The sequence below is a fragment of the Onychomys torridus genome, chromosome 21, assembly GCF_903995425.1.
Source record: "Onychomys torridus chromosome 21, mOncTor1.1, whole genome shotgun sequence".
In the NCBI taxonomy this organism is placed as follows: domain Eukaryota; kingdom Metazoa; phylum Chordata; class Mammalia; order Rodentia; family Cricetidae; genus Onychomys; species Onychomys torridus.
Window position 1 is genome coordinate 43484368 of NC_050463.1, and position 19867 is coordinate 43504234.

The 19867-nt window shown below is 44.5% G+C and overlaps 1 protein-coding gene and 1 non-coding gene across 3 annotated transcripts in view; both read left to right on the forward strand.

Annotated features, from left to right (window-relative positions):
* The window catches only part of Nbas (NBAS subunit of NRZ tethering complex), a 288955-nt gene that overhangs the window by 234665 nt on the left and 34423 nt on the right, over window positions 1-19867 (forward strand). For both annotated transcript variants that reach the window (XM_036170649.1, XM_036170651.1), the window contains exons 46-49: window positions 716-934; window positions 3103-3305; window positions 5461-5550; window positions 17632-17827. In XM_036170649.1, coding sequence (XP_036026542.1) covers window positions 716-934; window positions 3103-3305; window positions 5461-5550; window positions 17632-17827 — 708 coding nt within the window. The remainder of the gene's footprint in view (window positions 1-715; window positions 935-3102; window positions 3306-5460; window positions 5551-17631; window positions 17828-19867) is intronic.
* Window positions 17207-17329, forward strand: LOC118572094. The gene has a single exon (XR_004943464.1). It is a non-coding gene; the product is annotated as a U6atac minor spliceosomal RNA (small nuclear RNA).

Consider the following 19867-nt stretch of genomic DNA (forward strand, 5'->3'; position numbering starts at 1 on the left):
TGTGGAAGCACTTTGTAAAATTGCTCTACTGATTTTATAGTTCTAATTTTAATAACTGTATAATATGTTAACCACTAATTCATTCTAAGCTAGTGACTATTAATCTTGTCAACTAGATTGCTTTGGAATTTTCCTTTTTAGAGTCTTATTCTAGTTAAAATCTCCCTGCCTCTGTGTCTGTGGCTCTCCCTCCCTCCACCCCATCTCAGTTACTTGAGGACTTTTCTTTTGAGACAAGACCTCACCAGTTAGCTCATGATGGCTTCAAACGTAAAATACCTCTGCCTCCACCCCGAAGGAGCCGCGATTACTGACGTGCACCGCATACCCAGCAGCCCATGTGCCCTGATTTTTTTTACTTGACAGTGAAGAAATGCTCAGAATCGGAAATTGTGACTGTAAATGGGTTCCGGACTGCACTTCAGCCGAGAGTCAGTGTGGTGTCTGGTTTCGTTCTTCCCAGTCTTACCGTCTTGGACTGTTGTCATTGTTTAGAGTTTACCTTAACAACTGAGAAGAATAAATCATATTTCACTGTTTTTGTTTCCTTCACAAGAGAAAACCAAACCAAACTGAAACAAAAAAACCAGTGCCAATACTAACCACTAGTTAACTTAGGTTAAAATATAACTTTTATCCTACCCCTCTAATAACTATTAAATGTACCAAACGTAATACTGCCTTTTTTCCTGACTTTTTAAATGTCCTTTTGAAGCTATCCGTAGAAGCACGTGAAGAGATGACCAGAAAGACCATTAAGACAGTCAAGCATTTCATAGAGAAACCCAGGAAAAGAAATTCAGAAGATGACCCCCAGGCAGGTCCCGATTCTCAAGTCACCTATGCAGATGTCTTGGCTCACCTGGAGACATCACTTGCCCACCTGCAAACCCTCAGCCACAGCTTCATCCTCAGCCTGAAGAACAGTGAGCAGGTAGGAAACAGAAACCCGGGAATGACTGGTGGTGCCATGTTTGTCCTGTTCACCTCAAAGCCACATTAGGAACTGTGGAAAAACCTTATTTCTGCTATAGTTTTAAAAGTTTCAGTCTGTGGGAGTTTGGCCTCTTTGCTGGAAGGCCTGTGGTAGCATGTGATAGTGCAAAACCACTCACATCATCATTAAGAAGTGAGACAGAAACAAAGAAAAGGATGGAATCCTACTGTGCTGTCTCTTAACAGGTCCCATCATCCTGCATCCTTAAATAGAGTCCTATGTGGGATGTGACCATCCAGCTGGGACAGTGGTGCTGATGGGATTGTAGACATGAAAAGCAGTCCTCAAGTCTTTACCCTTATCTTCTTAATATTCGATTATCTGTTGGTTTCATTTCTCTTTCTAAAGGAATTTGGGCCAAAGATTGTATCTAAAAAGAGGTTAATGTCGGTGGGGGAGGGTAGCAGGAATTGAGGGAACACTGGATGAGTACCCAGGTGAGGAGGGACTTCTAAAGTTGCACATGTTGACCATAATGATCTCAACTATGGGATTTTGTTTTACTTTCTAAGTGAATCATAATAGAGGCTCTAACTCCATATGTTGTTTTTTTAAATTCAGAAACGCTGGTTTCCCATGCATGCTTTAAGAGCGTTTTTAAACATGCCTACACTTGATCCTGTTTGACCTGTGTATCCTTTCAATATCACTTCCTTACTGATGGGAATTTTCTGGCTGGCCAGATTGTTCCCAGTGGGTATTCAGCTGAGCCTCTTATGTACCCCAAACAACCCAAGAGACTTGGGATTCCTTTCCCATGGCGAGATCTGAGGACCTGTGTATTAGGACTCCAGTGAAAAACCAAAAATCATATGAGGTCCTCAGATACTTTGTTCTTTTTAGTTTTTTAACAATATTTTTGAGCATTTTAATTGTTTTATGTATATGGATAGTGTGCTTCCATATATGTCTGTGATCCACACATGTGCAGTGCCCAGGGAGGCCAGAAAAGGTGTTAACCTCTGGGACTGGAGTAGCAGATGGTTGTGATCTGCCATGTGGATGGTAGGAGTCCAACCCAGGTCCTCTGGAATTGCTGCCAGGCGCCCTTACTCATTAATAGAGGCAAAGGTAGGATATAGTGTTGCCCCCGCCCCTGAACAAAGCAGGGGCTGCAGAAGATGGAAAGTAGGAACAGGAAAGTGTCATGCAGCGGGGACTCATGAGTTTCTCTTGAGGAGCCGTACAGGCTGTAGTTTAGGTGAAAGATTAGGAAAACAATGGAGCCCCAGGAGTTAATCCAGATTCTTTCTGATACTTGGAAATGTGTTCTGGGTTTCAGTGTACATCATAGCTAAAACAAAGCTTCAAACAATTGACTTCATGTAACTAGAAAACAAAGAATTGGATGGTTAGTTAAAAGAATTGGACTGGACTCTAAAATAGGAAAAGTGAAACCAGTCACCTGTTTTTCTGGCAATTATCAAAACTACTGCCAGTGTAAATAGTTATGGCTGAAAGGCTCCTGATCTGTGAGATGTCTAAAAGATACATGTTTAACTGTATATGGGTTCTTGGGGATAATTTGTTTTCCATCTGTAATACGTAAAATGTTTAGTCATGGAAGGGTTATGGAAAACATGCTGTTTTTACTTGTAGTCATTGTAATCACTTACTCAAAAAATAGACTGTAACCGCATTGTAATTGTATTGCTTGAAAGACTCTGCTGGGCTATATAAGCTGTAAAGGAGAAAATAAAGAAGAGGAGGAGGACTTCAGGAAGTAGTTAGAAGGAAGTCATCAGGAAAGAGACAGAAGAGAAACATCAAGGTAGAAAAACAGAACAGACAAGAAAGAGTATAACAAGCCACAGAAAGAATAATAAAATAGAAGAGAATCTTTTATCTCTCAGAAAAGAAGTCTGTGTGTTGTTCTTGCTGACTCTGCATCTCTTTTTCAGTCTCCCTGACCTGCAGAAGGCTGGATTCACTGCAATGCCTGGCCGCATTCACAGCGCCCTCTGTTCATAAGACCTTCTTGTCCCTTGATGTGCTGTTGATTATAGGAATATATTTTGTTCGTGGACCTTCTAAATATGCTTTGTATATTTAGACACACTTAACTTCTTGTTAAAATTTCAGTGTTGATTGCTTTTTCTTTCTAGGAAATACTACAGAAGTATAGTTACCTCTATGATCTGTCCCGCTCAGAAAAAGGGAAACTTCATGACCAAGCTGTGGCCATGTGTTTAGATGGCCAGCCACTAAGAATGATTCAACAGCTGTTAGAAGTGGCTGTCGGTCCTGTCAACATCTCACCCAAGGATGTAGTGCATAGTGCAATCACAAAAATAATTTCTGCATTGAGGTAAGCTAATAAAGTAATAATTACAGAAGACCTAAGATAATATTTCACCAATAGTAATACCCACCCCATAGTCATTATGAAGCTAAACTATCTTCAGGGATGTAGAGACATATCTTATTCTTAATGTTTTACAAGCCTGATGAATTACATCTAGAGTGTTCAGACTCTTAAGACCTAAAATGTCTTGAGAATGGAGAACCAGGAGTATGTGTCCTCATTGGTATTTTATGTATAACATGCCATGAATCCAGTTCCTGGTTGGACTCCTTCACCTCTTCACATTATCAAGAAGCAAGAGAAAAGACAAACAACATGTGAAACAGATAGCCAAGAGCCAGATTGCCCTGTTGCTTCAGTGTGGCTGCTCAGCTCCTGCCTTTTCTTTTCCTCCTTAGAGGCAGTGAGAAGTGGTGCCCAAGCAGTTCTTTTGATCAACTCAAGTCACAGCTGATCCAGGGAGAAGTTGGGCGTCTGCTAACTGTGTTAGGCATCGTTTACCTGCCATGAATGGTGGAGGCTTGGCATTAGAGACACTCTGGCTTCCTGTCCCCACAGAGGCACATTCGTGCACAGCAAGCCAGAGGGCTGAAGAGGAGAGAAGGGAGCTAAGGGAATAATGAGGCATCATGCACTCTCTGTGAATAATGTAATTAGGCTAAGAGATTTAGTTGTATTTAATTTATTCTCCTTTTAAGCATTCTTTGTAATTCTGTATTGCTCTTGAGGAACTTTTTGATTAAATGCATGTCAGTTTTCTGAAGCTAAACTGAAATCAAATGAGCCTTTATCAGTTTAATTACCCCAGCCTCATCCAGTTTTCACATTAATGCTCTGAGCTACCTAGTAATTTTATGCAGAGAAGACAAAATGCAGCAGCCCTCCACTTTAGAAATAACAAATTCCACATTAATAAAGCTTTGTTCTATTAGTATGTTGTGATTTCTCTGCTGTGGCTTATAAGAACCACTCATTTCCAAATGATAACAGATATGTATTTGCCGTATTTGGTACCTTTTCATTTATGATTATAGTTTCTTAACCAGATAAAGCTTGCAAAATAAACATTTAGAAAGATGGCACCTCTCTTACTAGAGATTTGGCTCAGATCACGTCTGTCTGGTCAGACTGGTTCTAATGGCAGTGTGCGGAAGACATCTGGCCAACGCGAAGTTAAAACTTGCAGGGATAGAAGGCTCAGGATCATAGAGAGGCCAGCACTGTTGGGTGAGGCCCCTGCATGGACCAAAGTTTAGGCTGGTGGGTGGAGGCACAAAGGGACAGAGACCTGGGAGGAACTGAGTCCAGTAGTTTGGTTTAAATCCAAAAGTACTCTGGAAATGTGCATGAAATTTCTTTTTCCTCTGTTGCACATTGGGAATTCGCAAGAGTTCTCGACAGTGAGTAAATAATGTTTTTTGTTTGTTTCTTTTCTTTAACTTACTTTTTATTTATTCTTTATGTCTTTCACATCATGACTCCCAATCCCACTCATTTCCCCCCCTCCAAAAAAAATAAAATAAAATAAAATAAAATTTAAGAGAAAAAAGGAAAAAAAGAAGGGAAAAATCTCATCATGGAAGCCTATCTGTGATCTGCTGGAGCATGGGGGTGGGGTGGGCAGGTAGAGGGATAGGGAGGGATGGGTGCGAGGAGTGTCAGTTCTGCAGACCCAGGGCTGCAGGATCTCCACAGCACAGGGCAGCAATGGGATGTCCAGGAGGAGGCCCAGTGAGGCCCAGTGTTGATGGTGTAGCTGAGACCAGAGCCTCAGACCAAACCAATGATTCTTTGCGATTAATGCCTGCATGTAAAAATGTATGGATAAAGTAAATACTGATTTTTCAGAACGTGAAGCTATTGGATTTAGAACATTACTATATTTAATGTTGAGAATGCTGTAACGTTCAGTTGCTTTTGAATGACAAAGCAGGTTGTGTTGTTCTCCTGGTAGAAATGTGCGCATGACTTAAACCTTGAGCTCCTTAAGGGAGGCCAACCTTTCCATCCTCAGCACTTCAGTCTGAGCACAGAACAGTGAGGAAACACCACACCACACAGCACAATCCAATCGGATTCACCTGGGTGGTCAACAGAAACTGTATTTTTGAGGCTTGATTGACCTCTTCTGACTCAATTATTTTCTTTCTCATCACAGTGGCAGTAGTGCTGAACTCTGTGGGCCACGTGACCCCCTCCAGGTCCTGGAAGCTGTTGTTGGGGCAGTCCACACCAGTGTGGACAATGGGTAAGATCAGGACAGCTTGTCCACCTCTACAAAATGGCTTTCCTCATGTTTTAGTTACTTTATTATTGCTATGAAGAGGCACTATGACCATGGCAACTTATAAAAGCAAATATTTAATTGCTTACAGTTTTCAGGGTTTTTTTAGTCCGTGACCATCGTGGCAGGGAGCGTGGCAGCAGGCAGGCAAACAGGCATGGTCCTGGAGCAGTTGCTGAGAGTTTACATCTAATCTGCAGGTTAGAGGGAGAGAGTGAGCTAGACTAGGTTTGCCATGAGGGTTTGAAACCTCAAGCCCAGCCCCGGTGACATAGGTCTTCCGACAGGCCACACCTCCTAATCTTTCCCAAAATAGTTCCACCAGCTTGGGACCAATAATTGAAATATATGAGCCTTTCTTCCCAATTATTAGTCAAGTGCACATATGTTTCATATAGTTTCCATAAAGATACATGGGCACTTGTGTATTCTACTCTATTGACTTGCAACACTTCCCGTTTATTTTTGTGAATTTAATTCTTAGGATGGTTAGTCTGGGTTCATATGCTATTGCCTTCAGGAATTGATATAAAAGCTCACCACTTGCCAGGGGCCATAGAAGCAGGCTCTGCTTGGCTCTAAGTCTGGGCTTAGTGTGCAGATGCGGTGACGGTATGTCTTCATGAGCTCCATTTGCCCCAGTTTGAGAGGATATAGAACAAGCTGTGTCAATGCATATGAGAAAGTATTGCAAATAGGACCGTCTGTTTCCCCAGTCTCTTACCTTGTGTAGTTTTCTAAACCTCTTTTGCTTGTAGATCTTCACATAAGAAAATTGCTGTAGCAATGCCCAATTCAGATCCCTTATTCTAAAGAGATATGTGTTTATTCTGTATAATTACTGTGTGTCTTGCTATACTAAGTGCTGTACTAAGTCTTACAGACTTATAGATGGATTAGAAGTAACTTGTAAGCCCAGGGATCTCATCGTTTTGCAGAGAAGATGAGCTTACACATAGCCCTAGGAACTACTGTAGAGAGGGAAAGACCATGCTGAACACAGAGTGGAGGACAAGAGAGGGCAGAGTGGGAAATGCAGTGGGTGACAGGGGCCCAGTTTCTGAGCTGAGTCTCTTGGGAAGAGAGGGTGATGGTGTTCTAGCTGAGACCCTGCCTGGACAGTGCCGGTGCATCGGGTTGTAGACAGGAGGAGACCCTGCCTGGACAGTGCCGGTGCATCGGGTTGTAGACAGGAGGAGACCCTGCCTGGACAGTGCAGGTGCATTGGGTGGTAGACAGGAGGAGATTCTGCCCGCGTGCACTGAGGTGCCTTCTAGGTGTTACACACAGCTGCTGCCATTCTAGTGCCAGCACCCAGCGAGTGGACCCTTAGCAGCAGCTGGCTTCTCAGGTAGGGTTGGCTGTGGATCCCGGCCTGTCAAGATGAAAGGCTCTCTCTGCTACTATATAGGTCACTTCCAGTAACTTCCAGAATCCTGTCTACCTGAGGCCATCTCACAGTTAAAGACAATGTTTCCTCCCATGAATTTCTAGCCAGATCTACTGAAGAATGTACCCTGGGTCTTTGGAATGCAGGCTATTTATTGTTTCAAGCTTCAAAAAGACTTTAGAGACTAGAGAAGCAGAACAGGATCATCCTTTTCATTCCAGAGACAGAATAACAAAGGATTTTCGGGAAAAGCTTCAGTGGATTTTTCTTTCTTTGAAAGAAGCAAGAAAAGAAAGCTAATGTTATAACTTCTAGTCCCAGCAAGTATTCTTGAGTTGGCATAGCTACTGTTTGCTTGGTTTTCCACTCCCCAATACCTGGTCGAGTCCATGGATGAGTCAGAGTTCATGTTCCAAGTAGTTGCAGGCAGAGTCTCTGGAGGGACATGGGGGTCCAACGCCTCCACAGCTTTGCTTTCCAGTCACCCCTTTCTGGATCTGACCCAACTGCTGCCCCTGGAGGTGTTATGCCAGGCCCTCTCTGCCCTTCCTCTTCCTCTTGTCGTACAAGCCTTCATCATTCCCAACAGTGTAACCAATGCCCGTTGTCCTGTGAGTATCCATGGTGACTAACCCCTGCTCATGCATGTCATCAGCCAGCACACACATTTACATGTGTGTGCTGTTTGAGACACATGCATACTCTCTCGATGTTTCTGCCAGGGAGAGTTCAGAGAAGATTAAGAACTGGAGTATGTGTGAAGTAACTACCAAGGGTTGGTTGTGTGCCTGCTAAATTTTTCAGGTGTTCTGTTCTGTTCTGTTTTCTTGAGGTAGGTTTACATGTATCTCAAGCTGCCCTCAACCTCACTGTGTGCCTGAGGATGACCTTTAACTTCTGTTCTTCCTGCCTGAACCTCCCAAGTGCTAGGATTACAGGTGTGTTCCCCACGCCTGTGTGGCTAGCCTCAGTACACTGTCCATGCTCTCCGAGCGGGAACCCCTTCTTGTGCTAGAACAGGTGTCAGTTGCTCTCTCACTGCAGCATGCTCTCCTGGGCACCTGTCTCTCCTGTGCTGATTTTAGATCCTGTGAGCACACAGCACACAGACAGTATTAGCAGAGCCTCAGCCACCTCACAGGACGTGGCTATCTAGATAAGTCTGACAACATTTTTGATAGAAGCAACTTCAAGGAGAAAGGACTCACTTTAGCTCTTGGTGTGAGGATGCAGTCTGAGCACAGAGGAGAGCACAGGTAGAGCAGCTTAGAGCTGAGGCAGCGTGAGTGTGAGCCTGCTTGCTCCCAGTGGGGTGGGTCAGGAAGCAGAACCGGCTTATAAACCAAGGCCTGCCCCCGGTCATCTTCCTCCATTGAGTCCACCCCTAAGTGTTCTCCAACCTCCCAAAATAGTCCACTCCTGGAGGCCAATGTACAAAAGCACGAACCTATGGAGGGCAGTGCATAGCATTGTCTTTTACAGTCAGGGTTTAGTGTCCCAAGGGTTTTAAATCATGCCCTAGACCTTTGCTCATGTCTGAAGGAATAACACATAGCAGATAGGAAAGAGTAATGAATCAGTTAGCAGCTGTTCATGCACCTTAAATTTACATTATGAAGGTATAAACTCTCCCCTATTTTTATCCGTCTGTGAAATCTTCTTTTGAAACTATACATCTCTAGTTTATGTGAAAAATTAAGTTATTGTGTAAGCTTACAAAAAAAACAGACTTTTTGGAAACATTCAACAGCTGGACTGATGAAATGTGATTCAGTGGTAAAAGTGCTTGCCTCCAAGCCTCACGGCCTGTGTTCAGTCACCAGAAGCCATGTGGTGAAAGAGAGCCAGAGTGCACAGTTGTCCTCTGACCTCCACGTGGTATCTTGGCATGTAGATACTACCTTCCCCATCCTATGCAGACCCTCACAAGACAAATAAATATAATGAAAATCAATCCAATAATGAAAATAATGTTCTAAAATAGTGTGTACTAAAGCTACAGTTAACAAAATACTGTTATCATCAGTTCAAAAAATACACCCCTCCCTAATGAACACCTTCATTCTATGCCAAGACCTTGGAAAGATGCGGTTCCATCACTCTGAACAACCACATGATAGGCGTATTGTCCCCACCCTAGAGATGAAGCCCTGAAACTGGAGGGGTTACCGGACCTGTTTGAGATCAGCCAGTGAGGATGTGCTGTGATGTCAAAGCCAACACTGAGTATGGTGGGCTTCTCAAATGTCACTGGACATAGCAGTTGTCAGGGGATTGGAGGCTTATAACCATACAGATTCTGTTTGTGTAGCTCTAGATGGGCCCTGAAATTGTCATTTTAGCCAGCTCTCAGGACCCAACCAGTCCATGGACTGAAATTTGAGTAAAATTTGAGATCTTAAGGTGCCAAGTCCAACAGCTTTTCTGCCTCTGCCTGGCTTGTCTTCACTCTTCTTTGCTTTAACTTATTTTTTCTGCTTCTTACTTCTATATACATGTAGAGGGTTTGAGGTTTTTTTTCTTTTTTTAGCAATAAACATGAACTCATATATTACTGATTCTCAAAATAATGGTGCCCTAGATTCAATTCTGATGATAACAAGTAATTAGTGAATTCTTCTGTGCAGTAGTCAGGCAAGATTTTCCTTGAAAATTAGTGAACATTTTAGACTGTGTGCACTGATGGTTAACTATAGATTCAGCTGCTGGGTGTAAGGGCTCCATCTACACATATACACAGAGGATGGGGAGGGGAGAGAACAAGACTGTCAGGTGATCTAACCTTCACTGAACTGTTAGATACTTCCCTAGGGATGTCATCATCTATGTAACACAAAGAAAAGACCCGGATGGGAAGAGTAGGGAGGGAGGCGTAGAAAATGGAGTTGGTTTCATCTTGCTCGGCAGCAGATCCAGTCATCCAGGTTCTGTAAAGCCTGAGCAAACGCCAGGCATCTGCCCCATGATATTAAGACTTCTGGAAAGCCATGGCCATGAAGCATCACAGTAGAGCCTTTCCCCCACGGGAGTAGTTCTAAGAGTACTTCAGGCCACGCTCATGCCTATCTAGCAGTGTCTTTGCCTTGTCCCTGCAAGATGCCACCACACTGTCACTGGCATGTGAAGTTAAGGAAGACTAATGAAAAAATAAATAAATGAAAGGAGGACATGACTGCTCCTATAGTATGGAGATTTTTATTGTAGATACAAGGGAGAAAGTAGGCAGACTAAACTGGACCATGAGAGGAGGAGGGAGAACAAGAGAGGAGCCACCAACCAAGGTGGCCCAGGCCAAGAGGCCAAGAGATGGGCATAGCCAAAATGGCTGGATTATATAGGGACCAGCTAGGGGAAGGGAAACAGAAGCCCCGCCCCAGGGAGGGCGGGGCTTAGAATAGGGGCGGGGTGAGAAGTGCTGGGAGGAGCCGCAGGTACTGAGGGATGCTGGGAGAGCTGGCCAGTGTCAGCTTTGCCACTTTGATGTTAACGGGTTCCTCAGTTAACCATTTGTCCCAGGTTTCTGAGACCTAACAGAAGGTATTGTGGCCTCAGGTATATTGGAGAGCACATAAAGTTCACGAGCAGTTCTCAAAAGTTAAGGGCTGAGGTTAGATTGTGTATACCCAAACCATTGCCTTGCTAAGAGTTTTCTCTTACTGTACCTTAAGTGGGAAGTGTGTTAAGTTACACTTCTTCTGTCACTACAGCGACACCAGTACAGAACACGTGCATTCGTGTTCTCAGTGTCTCATTCCTTGCCAGTTGTGGCTGTTTAGTATGGTAAATATAAGACGTTTTCCTGGGAAACATCCATTCACCTCCCAGCACGGAGCACGCATGGCTCCATCCATTCCCGAGACAGGGGACTCTTTGGAGTGAGGAATTGAGCCCCTTCCCCGTTGTCCCTCACTCTCGTGAGCTTGCTCCGCCCTCCCCTGCTGCCATAGGACAGGGAGAGCTTTCACACCACCACCTTCCTGAGAAGGCAGGCCAGAAGGAGCAGTGTGTGAGCTCGCCAGCCAGCCTTCAGGGGAGGAAGGCAGTGGTAGGAACGAGAAGGAGTTGGCAGCTGCTGCATGATGCTGCTCTGAAGGTCAACAAGCAGCCATGCTTGAGGATTGGCTTCCATTTCAATGTTTCTAGATCAAGAACTTTCACACAGGTCACAGAATTGTGTTGGTGTCATCCAACCTTTAAAACTTTCAGAATATTTTTAATTAAATGATGTATAATTATATCATTTCTCCCCTTCCCTTCCCTTCCTCTAACCCCTCTTATTACCTCTCTTCGCCCCTCAAATTCGCGACTTGTTTTTATTACTACCTATATAAATGCATAAACATATGAATACAGCCTCCTGACTCTTCAGTGCTGCTTGTGTGCATTTTTTAAGAGCTGACAACTTGATATTGTATCACCTGAGGAAGACTAACTTTCCCAGTCTCAGCAGTCTGGTTGCCTATAGTTCTTTGTCTAGGGCTGAGGCCCCCTTACCCTTCCCCCGCCCTGCCCCCATGTTAGCATGTCTGATGATAATGTCGTTGTTCGGGTCTTGTTTAGGCAGCCATATTGTTGCCATATCCTGGCTATAGCTTCCCTGTCGTTTCTAGGAGACACAGTTTCACAGCAGACTTCCTATTCCTCTGGCTCTTGGAATCCTTCACTCCCTGTCTCCTGATACTCCCTGAGCCTTAGGTGTGGGAGTTGTGTGGTAGATGCGTCCATTTGCACTGGTACCTCAGTCATTCTCTGTACTTTGACAAGCTCTGGTTTCTGTGATAGTCTCCATCTCCTGCAAAGGGAAGCTTCTTTGATAGAGGATGAGAACTACATTTGTCTTTGGGTGCGAAGAGAAGTTACTTGGTATGTGATTAGGATTTACACTGTGTGGTAAAGTGTTGTTTGACTATTTCATGCATGTGTAAGTATATTTTCATTACTGTTACATGTGTGTAAAACTATCTTACCCTTTGACCTGCCCTCTTCTACACAAATCATTTCCCCTAGAATCATGTCTTTGGTTTTGTGATTTGCTGAGTTTAACCAGAGCTATCTTTGTAATTGTGGATTTGGAACTAGATGTTGGATCTCGGTAGTCTCATAAGTGGGTACATAAGAGAAAATGTCTTCCTCTCACCCAGAATCCATCAGTAGTCAGTAGTTAGGCAGGCAAGGCTAGGGCCCCATGAGCCCCTCCCAGACTCATGATTTGCTGTCGCTAGGCCCATTGTAAGCAGCCGTAGGTCCTGTCACATCACAGTATGTTGGCTGAGTCATTCCCAGAAGATGGCATTTCAGCCCTTCTCCCTGTCTTCAGCCCTTCTTTCCTACCTCTCCTTGTTGATATACTGCGAGCCTTCGAGGGAATTGTATGAATATCTTAAGTAGGGCTAAGCTCTAAATTTTCACTTATTCTCACTCAGCACCTTGAGTAGCCATGCTGTTCAAAGTTAGCTGAGAGGAGGAAACCTCAATAAAGAAAATGCCTCCATAGGTTGGACATTTTCTTAATTAATGATTTATGTGGAAGGGCCTAGCCCATGCGGGTGGGGCCATCCCTGGGCTAGTGGTCCTCAGTTCTATAAGAAAGCAGGCTGGGCAAGCCATGGGAGGCAAGCCAGTAAGCAGCCCCCCTCTATGGCCTCTGCATCAGCTCCTGTCTCAGGTTCTTGACCTATTTTAGTTCCTGTCCTAACCTCCTTCAGTGATGGACTACAATGTGGAAGTGTGAGCCAAATCAACCCTTTCCTCCCTAAGTTGCTTTCGGGCATGGAACTTCATCAAAGCAATAGTAACTCTAACTAAGATGTGTGTCATGAAGAATCTGAAAATTATTTTACCAAAGATTATTTCCTTTATGTTCTAAAATCTTGTCTTGATTCAGTTGCTCTTTGGTTGACATCCCCTTGCATTCTTTTGTACTTGAGAATGTCTTCTCATGCTACAGTACCAACCGAGAAGAATGGATGATCACTCAACGTCACCCTGGAGTGTCACATCCTCAAATAGTCACTCAGTTAGCACACTTGTGCTGCTGCTGCTGCTCTTTCTTGTTAGGAGAAGTAGTTGTTAAGTAAATGACCCCTTATCTGTTGAGCCACAACTGATTATGTGACTGTCTGTGTGTCTCTGTTAGTTGATTGTTTTTAAATAAAGTGTCAGATTGGCTCTTTACAGTGTGGTAAAAGCAATTGCCTGTTTTTTTTAAAAAAGTAAAACATAGAGAATTTTCCTTTTAGGTATTTAATAACTTTTACTAATCATTTTTCTAATGAAGTAAATGTGTTTTGAAATGATTTTCTCCTTTTATTATTATTCTCATTAAGCCTTCTTTCCTTCACCAAAGACTACAGAAATAGAACCACCTCTCTCCTTCTCCTTCTGCATCTCTACATTGCTGACATTATGCTTTTTACCCCCCAACCACCACCTATTTATCTTGACACGTTTCTAACCACAGAAAAATGTTAAGGATTCAAAAACTTGACCTGTTTCCTTTTAGCATTGTTTGGTGCGTGTGTGTGTGTGTGTGTGTGTGTGTGTGTGTGTGTGTGTGTGTGTACTTGCCACTCTCTTAAGAATAACCGTGAATTTTACAAACACTCTTGAAGCTCTCTGACACATGCCCTTGGTATTGCTTTCTAAGAGTCCTTTTCTTTCTGTGTGGTTGTTCTGATTCCTGTGTTCAGGTGGATGTACGATGAAGCTTGTTCAAGACTTGGTGTCTTTGGAATAGTGTTTTTGTTTTAGGAATGAGTTCTCATAGTTTGATTATGTATTTGAAATTTCAACTAAAAATTAGAACATGTCTCTCCAAAATGTATTAACTGTACAATAAGCTCCAGGAATAGCAGAGTCCAACACAATTATTTGGAAAGTGTTATGATGATCTTCTTGTATCTCATCAGTAACTGAAGTTTCTGCTTCAGTGTTATGTAATATGTCCCAGAATGGCTCAGTTGTATTACACAGTAATTGACAAGGCAAGGCAGCAGATCACTCAAGGTGGTGACATAGACCCCACTTCGTACCATGTGACCTTGGGTGATCATTTCCTTGCCTGCACTTTAGACTGATGACAGTATACATGAGGGTACTTTTGATAGTCACTGCTCATAGTAAGCCTCCATTAATTATCTCTCATATTTTTATTGTTCACCATAGATTATGGTTACTCTAACTTCCATTTGGTCTTTATGAATCCAGCTCTCTGACATTGGAGCTCATCCTATTCACCTTGACATTTGAGCGTGAATGTTAAAGCACCAGCTTCATGTTATGTGAAAGTGGTTTGGATTTGTTGGCAGAAATGGGCTCCAATCAACTTTCTATGTGATTTCTTAAAATATCTTTCATTTATTTATTGACACTTTAATACACTTGCATGATGTAGTATCTTGGTCACACCCACCGCTAACTAGCCTCTCCCTCCACCTCCCTCTCTTCTCCATCTCTATGCACTCTTGCTGTGTGAGCCTCCCTGCCCCGCCTCTCAGCCCACTGGATCTAGTTGGTGCCATCTGCTGCTTTGTTGACCAACCTTGCTGTTGGCCTGATCGTTTGCTGGTCTTCTGCAGGAAACACAGCCATAGGTCTACAGGACACCATTTCACAATGCCCCTCTCACCCTCTGGCTCTTTATTCTTGCTGCCCCTTCCCTGATGTTCCCTGAGCCTGTGGGGTTGATACCAATGTCCCATTTTATCCAGATTTGCACTCAGGCTGCCGACTTCACCTGAGGCGGCCCAGCTTCCACCTCTTCTCTGATCTTTAAAAGTGGTGTTCAAGCTTTAATGCTTCAGAATCCACCATCACTTGAAGCACTTAGGCATGTGCTAGGTATGTTACATACTACATTTTTCTACTTCTAAACAACCCTGTGAGGAAGGCATCACTATCCATTGTCTGTCAACAAGTCAGGGAACCAAGGCTTGGAATTCTGTCAAGAATGCTCAGTCCAGAACCTGAGACAGGACCTGAAGTTCCAGCCTGCACTTTCAGAGGGCCAAACTCTCCCTGCAGCCTGTGTTCATGGCTTTGTCCCTCCGTAGCTCACTCCTCTCTTCACCTCACACTGGACCTAATCTCTCACTGAACTTCCACACCCTTGGAAGTCTTTGCCTTTTCCCTGTTCTCTTTTCCTGAGTTACAACTTCCTGTCTTTGCACTTACGCACATCCTGCATATCTTTTGATCTTTTTCAGATGCCACACTTCTTCCTCCAGATTGCTCAGTTTTTGTCATATCAATAATTTGGACAAAGGCCAATTCATAAATCTTCCTGTTGTGATGTGTTGGTTCCATGTGCTTTTCAATGTCTGCCCTCAAGCACAAACTCTAGTGCTGTGGCAGTGGTAATTCTTGGGCAGATGATTCTGGCAGGGGTGGTGACCATGAAGTGCTTCCTCTGTGCCATCTACTGTGCAAGGTGCTTCACGTCTGTTGTCATGGTTACCTGGATTCCAGCAGAGAGAGAGTGACATTCCTGGTTGATGTTTAGAGTGTTAGAAAATGATGGGGCTGAGAGCCAATTAGGTCTGGAGTGATCTGGTGATACAGCCCTACACACAGGAAGTATTCAGGAAATACCCGTGCATTCCATCTTTCTTACACAAACATTTTTCCAATTCCTGTGTATGTCTGCATGCATGTATGTGTTCACTTGTGTGTACTAGTGTGCATACATGTATGTGTGTGTACATACACATAGGTGTACATGTCTTCAGTTGTATGTACAGGTGTCTATGCCTGTGTGTACATATACATATATATATATATATATATATATATATATATATATATATATGTGTGTGTGTGTGTGTGTGTGTGTGTGTGTGTGTGTGTGTGTGTGTTTCCACACATGTACAGATTTGCACACGTGTCTGTGTGTGTGTACATAACAGATTTAAGTATGTCTTGACTTCTGTGTACAGATGTGCATGCATATGTGTGTACGTACGTGTATGTGGAAGTCAAAAGTTTTTTTTTCAGGTGTCTTCCTCAGTCACCCTCCTCCTTAATGTTTTTAAATTTTATTTATTAGTTGTATGTGTGTGTATGTGCCTGCTTATCTATGTATAGTATTTGAACTACGTGCATGTAGTACCTGCAGAAGCCACAAGAGGGCATCAGATCCCCTGGAAGTTGCCTGATGTTGGAAGTTCAGGTCCTCTACAAGACCAGCCAGTACTCTTCACCTCTGAACTTCCTCCCTAGCCCTTCCAGTTAATCTGTGAGGCTGACTCTGTCTCTCTGTCTGTCTGTCTGTCTGTCTGTCTCTCTTTCTCTGTCTCTCTGTCTGTCTCTCTGAACCTGGCCAACTTGAGTAGATGGACAGGTCAGCAGGGTCCTGGAATCCTGTCTCTGCCTGCCTGTCTCCATGCCTGGCTTTCCCATGCCCCATTTCTAATGAGCACCTAGAAGGAAGGGCAGCTTGGGGAAACTAGCAAATGCTCCATACATTTTGACATGTTTAAGCCAGTTCTTCACATTTTATAATTTCCTTTCTTTAATTCTAGTTTTAATGTAAGTTGCCATGAAACAGCATTTGTCAGGTAGGTATGCTGTGGTAGATGCTGAGCCTTGTTCAGTGGCAATACAGAACTTCATTTCAGAGTTGTTTGCTTTGTTTTTTAATGTGTTGTTATGGGCTTGTTAGAGTAGGAATTGGCATAGCGTTTGATGTGGTCTGCAGCTCAGTTTAGGTGATTGATGCCAAGAGCTGTGTAAGGGTCTGGTTGTACAAACCTGCATCATTGAGAGCTATGGGGAAGGGAGTAACACTTAGCTACTCCTGACATCCGCGAGTGAGTTCACTGAGATGGCCCTTTCGGATTACAGGACAACAGACCCTGCACTGGGTGGAGAGGTGAGCAGAACGTCGTCTTCACTGCATCCTTCTAGCCTCTGTGGCCATGGAGTAGCTGAGCATTCATTTTATTTGTAGATATTGATTGTGCGGCCACCCATGTAAATTGTAATCAGAGTGAGATGTGATGGAGAGGCCTAGGCAGGGGGTCAAAGCGCTCTACCTGACAGGTGCTGGGGAGGTGATACCACCTCTCCAAAGTCACTGCTGTCCTCGCTGATGTGACTGTGATGTCTTGTTTGCATAGTTGTTGCCAGCTAGTTATCAAGTCTGTGAAATTACTAGCCTGGGACCTGACTCCGTTAGCACGAGCAGCTAGACAAGCTCTACAACTGTTAAAGCGTCCTAAGAAAGACACTAGCGTGTTGGATGAAAGGGGAGAGGTTAGCACTCCCCTTGGCAAGGGTGGGGAGGCCCTTGGGCCCAACAGCACGCACACGGCTAAGGCATTGCCACTATTTCGTGGCATCTAACCATAATTAAATTTTAGTAAAACAAAAAAAAAGGAAGGAACTAGCTAAGAGCATAGTAGAGTTAGTGGTTCCCTTTTGCCAGCTTTGGCTTTCTGAAGCTCAGTTTAACAGCATACTGCTTAAGAATTATGTTTATTTTACATAGTTTTAAGATCATCCAATATGGTTTGCTATAAGTCACTTAAAACCTATTTCTTGTCCTCGTTAGAAAAGAACGTCACCCATCTAGGCGTTAGCCCAGTGGTGGCCTTTGATTGCCAGAAGGGGCACTCAGAGCCTCAGGAGTTTCTCTCCCGCCTTGTCTTGCCCCGCAGGGAGGAGCTGGTGTCAGCCGAGGTCCTGCTGCAGTGGCTGCGGCCTTTCTGTGCCAACGACGCCTGCCCCGTGCGGCCTCGGGTCCAGGCGCTGCAGATCTTGGGGCAGTCCTTCCGCCTGAGTGAGGAGGACAGCAGGCTGCTGCTGTTCTTCCGGACCGAAGCCATCCTCAGAGCCGCGTGGCCCCAGAGACAGGTAAGCAGCGCGTGTGTGCACGTCCTCCCTTAATCAGCGGTAGTTAGAGGGCAGCTCCAGCCAATAATAACCGCCTTGGTAACGCAGACTTCCGGGACCAGCTGCTTAGTGGTGGATTCTGGGTAATAGAGTCTATTCTGACTTTCATACATGGCCAAACGTGACTGGGCTTATCGGACACGTGCCCATCATGTCCACATGCCCATCTTCAGGAATGTTGATGACATTGACTAGCAGGATTTTGACTCTTTCCAGGAGAAAAGCCTGTGGATGGCAAGGCAGTGGCTTTGCCTGTGACACGGCCTTCCTTCTCCTGCGCCACTGTGGGCAGGGAGAGACAAACGTCTTAGTTTCTCGGCCCTTTCCAGGATCCCACAGGACCCAACTCAGGAACCTTCCCTGATAACTGCAGACTTTACTGAACTTTGAATTCTCAAAGTTAAAACTTCTTTGCCTTTCCTTCCTTCCTCTCTCCCTCCCTCCCTCCCTCCCTCCCTCCTTTCCTTCCTTCCTTCCTTCCTTCCTTCCTTCCTTCCTTCCTTCCTTCCTTCTTGCCTCCCTCCCTCCCTCCCTGCCTTCCCCCCTTCCCTCCTTCCTCCAGTTTTCCCCTCCTATCATGGAAACTCTGGAACACACAGACCCTAGTTACCTTTAGCTTCAGCTGGACACAGCCTAGAACCATCTGAGGGAGCTCAGTTAAGGGACTGTCAGGATTGGTGATTGGTGTGGGAGGCCAACGCCCACTGTGGGCAGCTCTGTCCCTAGGCAGGCAGACCTGTGCCTTGTAAGAGAGTGTGCTGGAAAGCAAGCCAGTGATCAGTTCCTCTGTGGTTTCTGCTTGGAGCCCCTGCCTTGGCTTCCCTCAGCAATTTCAGAGGCAACTGAAATAAGGCTTTGCCTCTCCAGGAGGCTAGTCCTCGGGTTCTAATCTGCTGTTTCTGCTTTGTTGCTGGGACTGTAGCCTGCTTGCTGTCGCCCATGAGCTCCATGAGTAACTTCGTTTCAGGAATGTTTGCTCTGTGAAGGAGCAAATGTTCAGGCCTTCTGGAAATCTCTCCCAGGAGCCTCGGAGCAACACGTGAACATTATCCCATGTCCCACTTACGTTTTTATTTTCTCCCCATGTCTACTTTCCTCTTAGATAAGAGCGTTCTCCCCGTTCTTGGCAGGTAATGGTCAGGTTCCTTCAATATTTGCAGTAGGACTGAGCACAGCGCAAGCTGGCATTGCTATACTGGTGTCCTGGGTATTCTCTGAGGAACACTGTGGGGACTGTGTCTCCTCTGCGTCTGCCTGGCACAAGGGAATTTGATGAAGAATTTTTACTTCCAGTTGAAGCAACTTCTTGTTCCTTGGAAAATGAAGCAGCAGTTTCAGGCTGGAAACACGATCTGGATCCGGAATGTTGGGTTCCAATGTCCGTGGTTCAAATCATCTCTTCAATTACCATTTTTCAAAGATTGTGTTATCTTTCTCTAGAACATTGGAAAGAGTGGGACCCCCATGGGCAGTGCGTGTCTCTGTCAGCCTTACACCACTAGGTCTGTGACCCTGGGGAAGACTCCTACACTGAGGTTTTCACACCCTGTGTGTAAACTAGAACCTTGAACCAAGGTGAACAACAGTCAGCTCACCTCCTCTGTCCCTCTGTCCTCACCATTACCGGAAGAACAGTGGTTCATCTTGCTTACGATCTCCCTACCACCTCTTTCTTCTTCAGAAGCATTTCCAGCGCCATTGCTGATAGAGACCCATTCTTACAGACCGAAGATGAGAACAGATAATAATACTGACTGCAACGTCCACTTACAAAAAGAAAACGTGGGGGCCACGTGCGCCAGGCTGGTAATCCTCTTAGGCAGACTTTGCATACATCAAAGATGGGCTTAATATTTAATTATCCTAAAAGTGCCCAAAGTAGTGGCCCCACAAATCATAGTGTTGCTGGGAAACCAGCCAGTGCCTGCAAGATTCAGCACGTCTGGGACGCCTGCCCCTCACTGCTTCACAGAGAGACAACTTCTAGTTTTCTAGTGATTA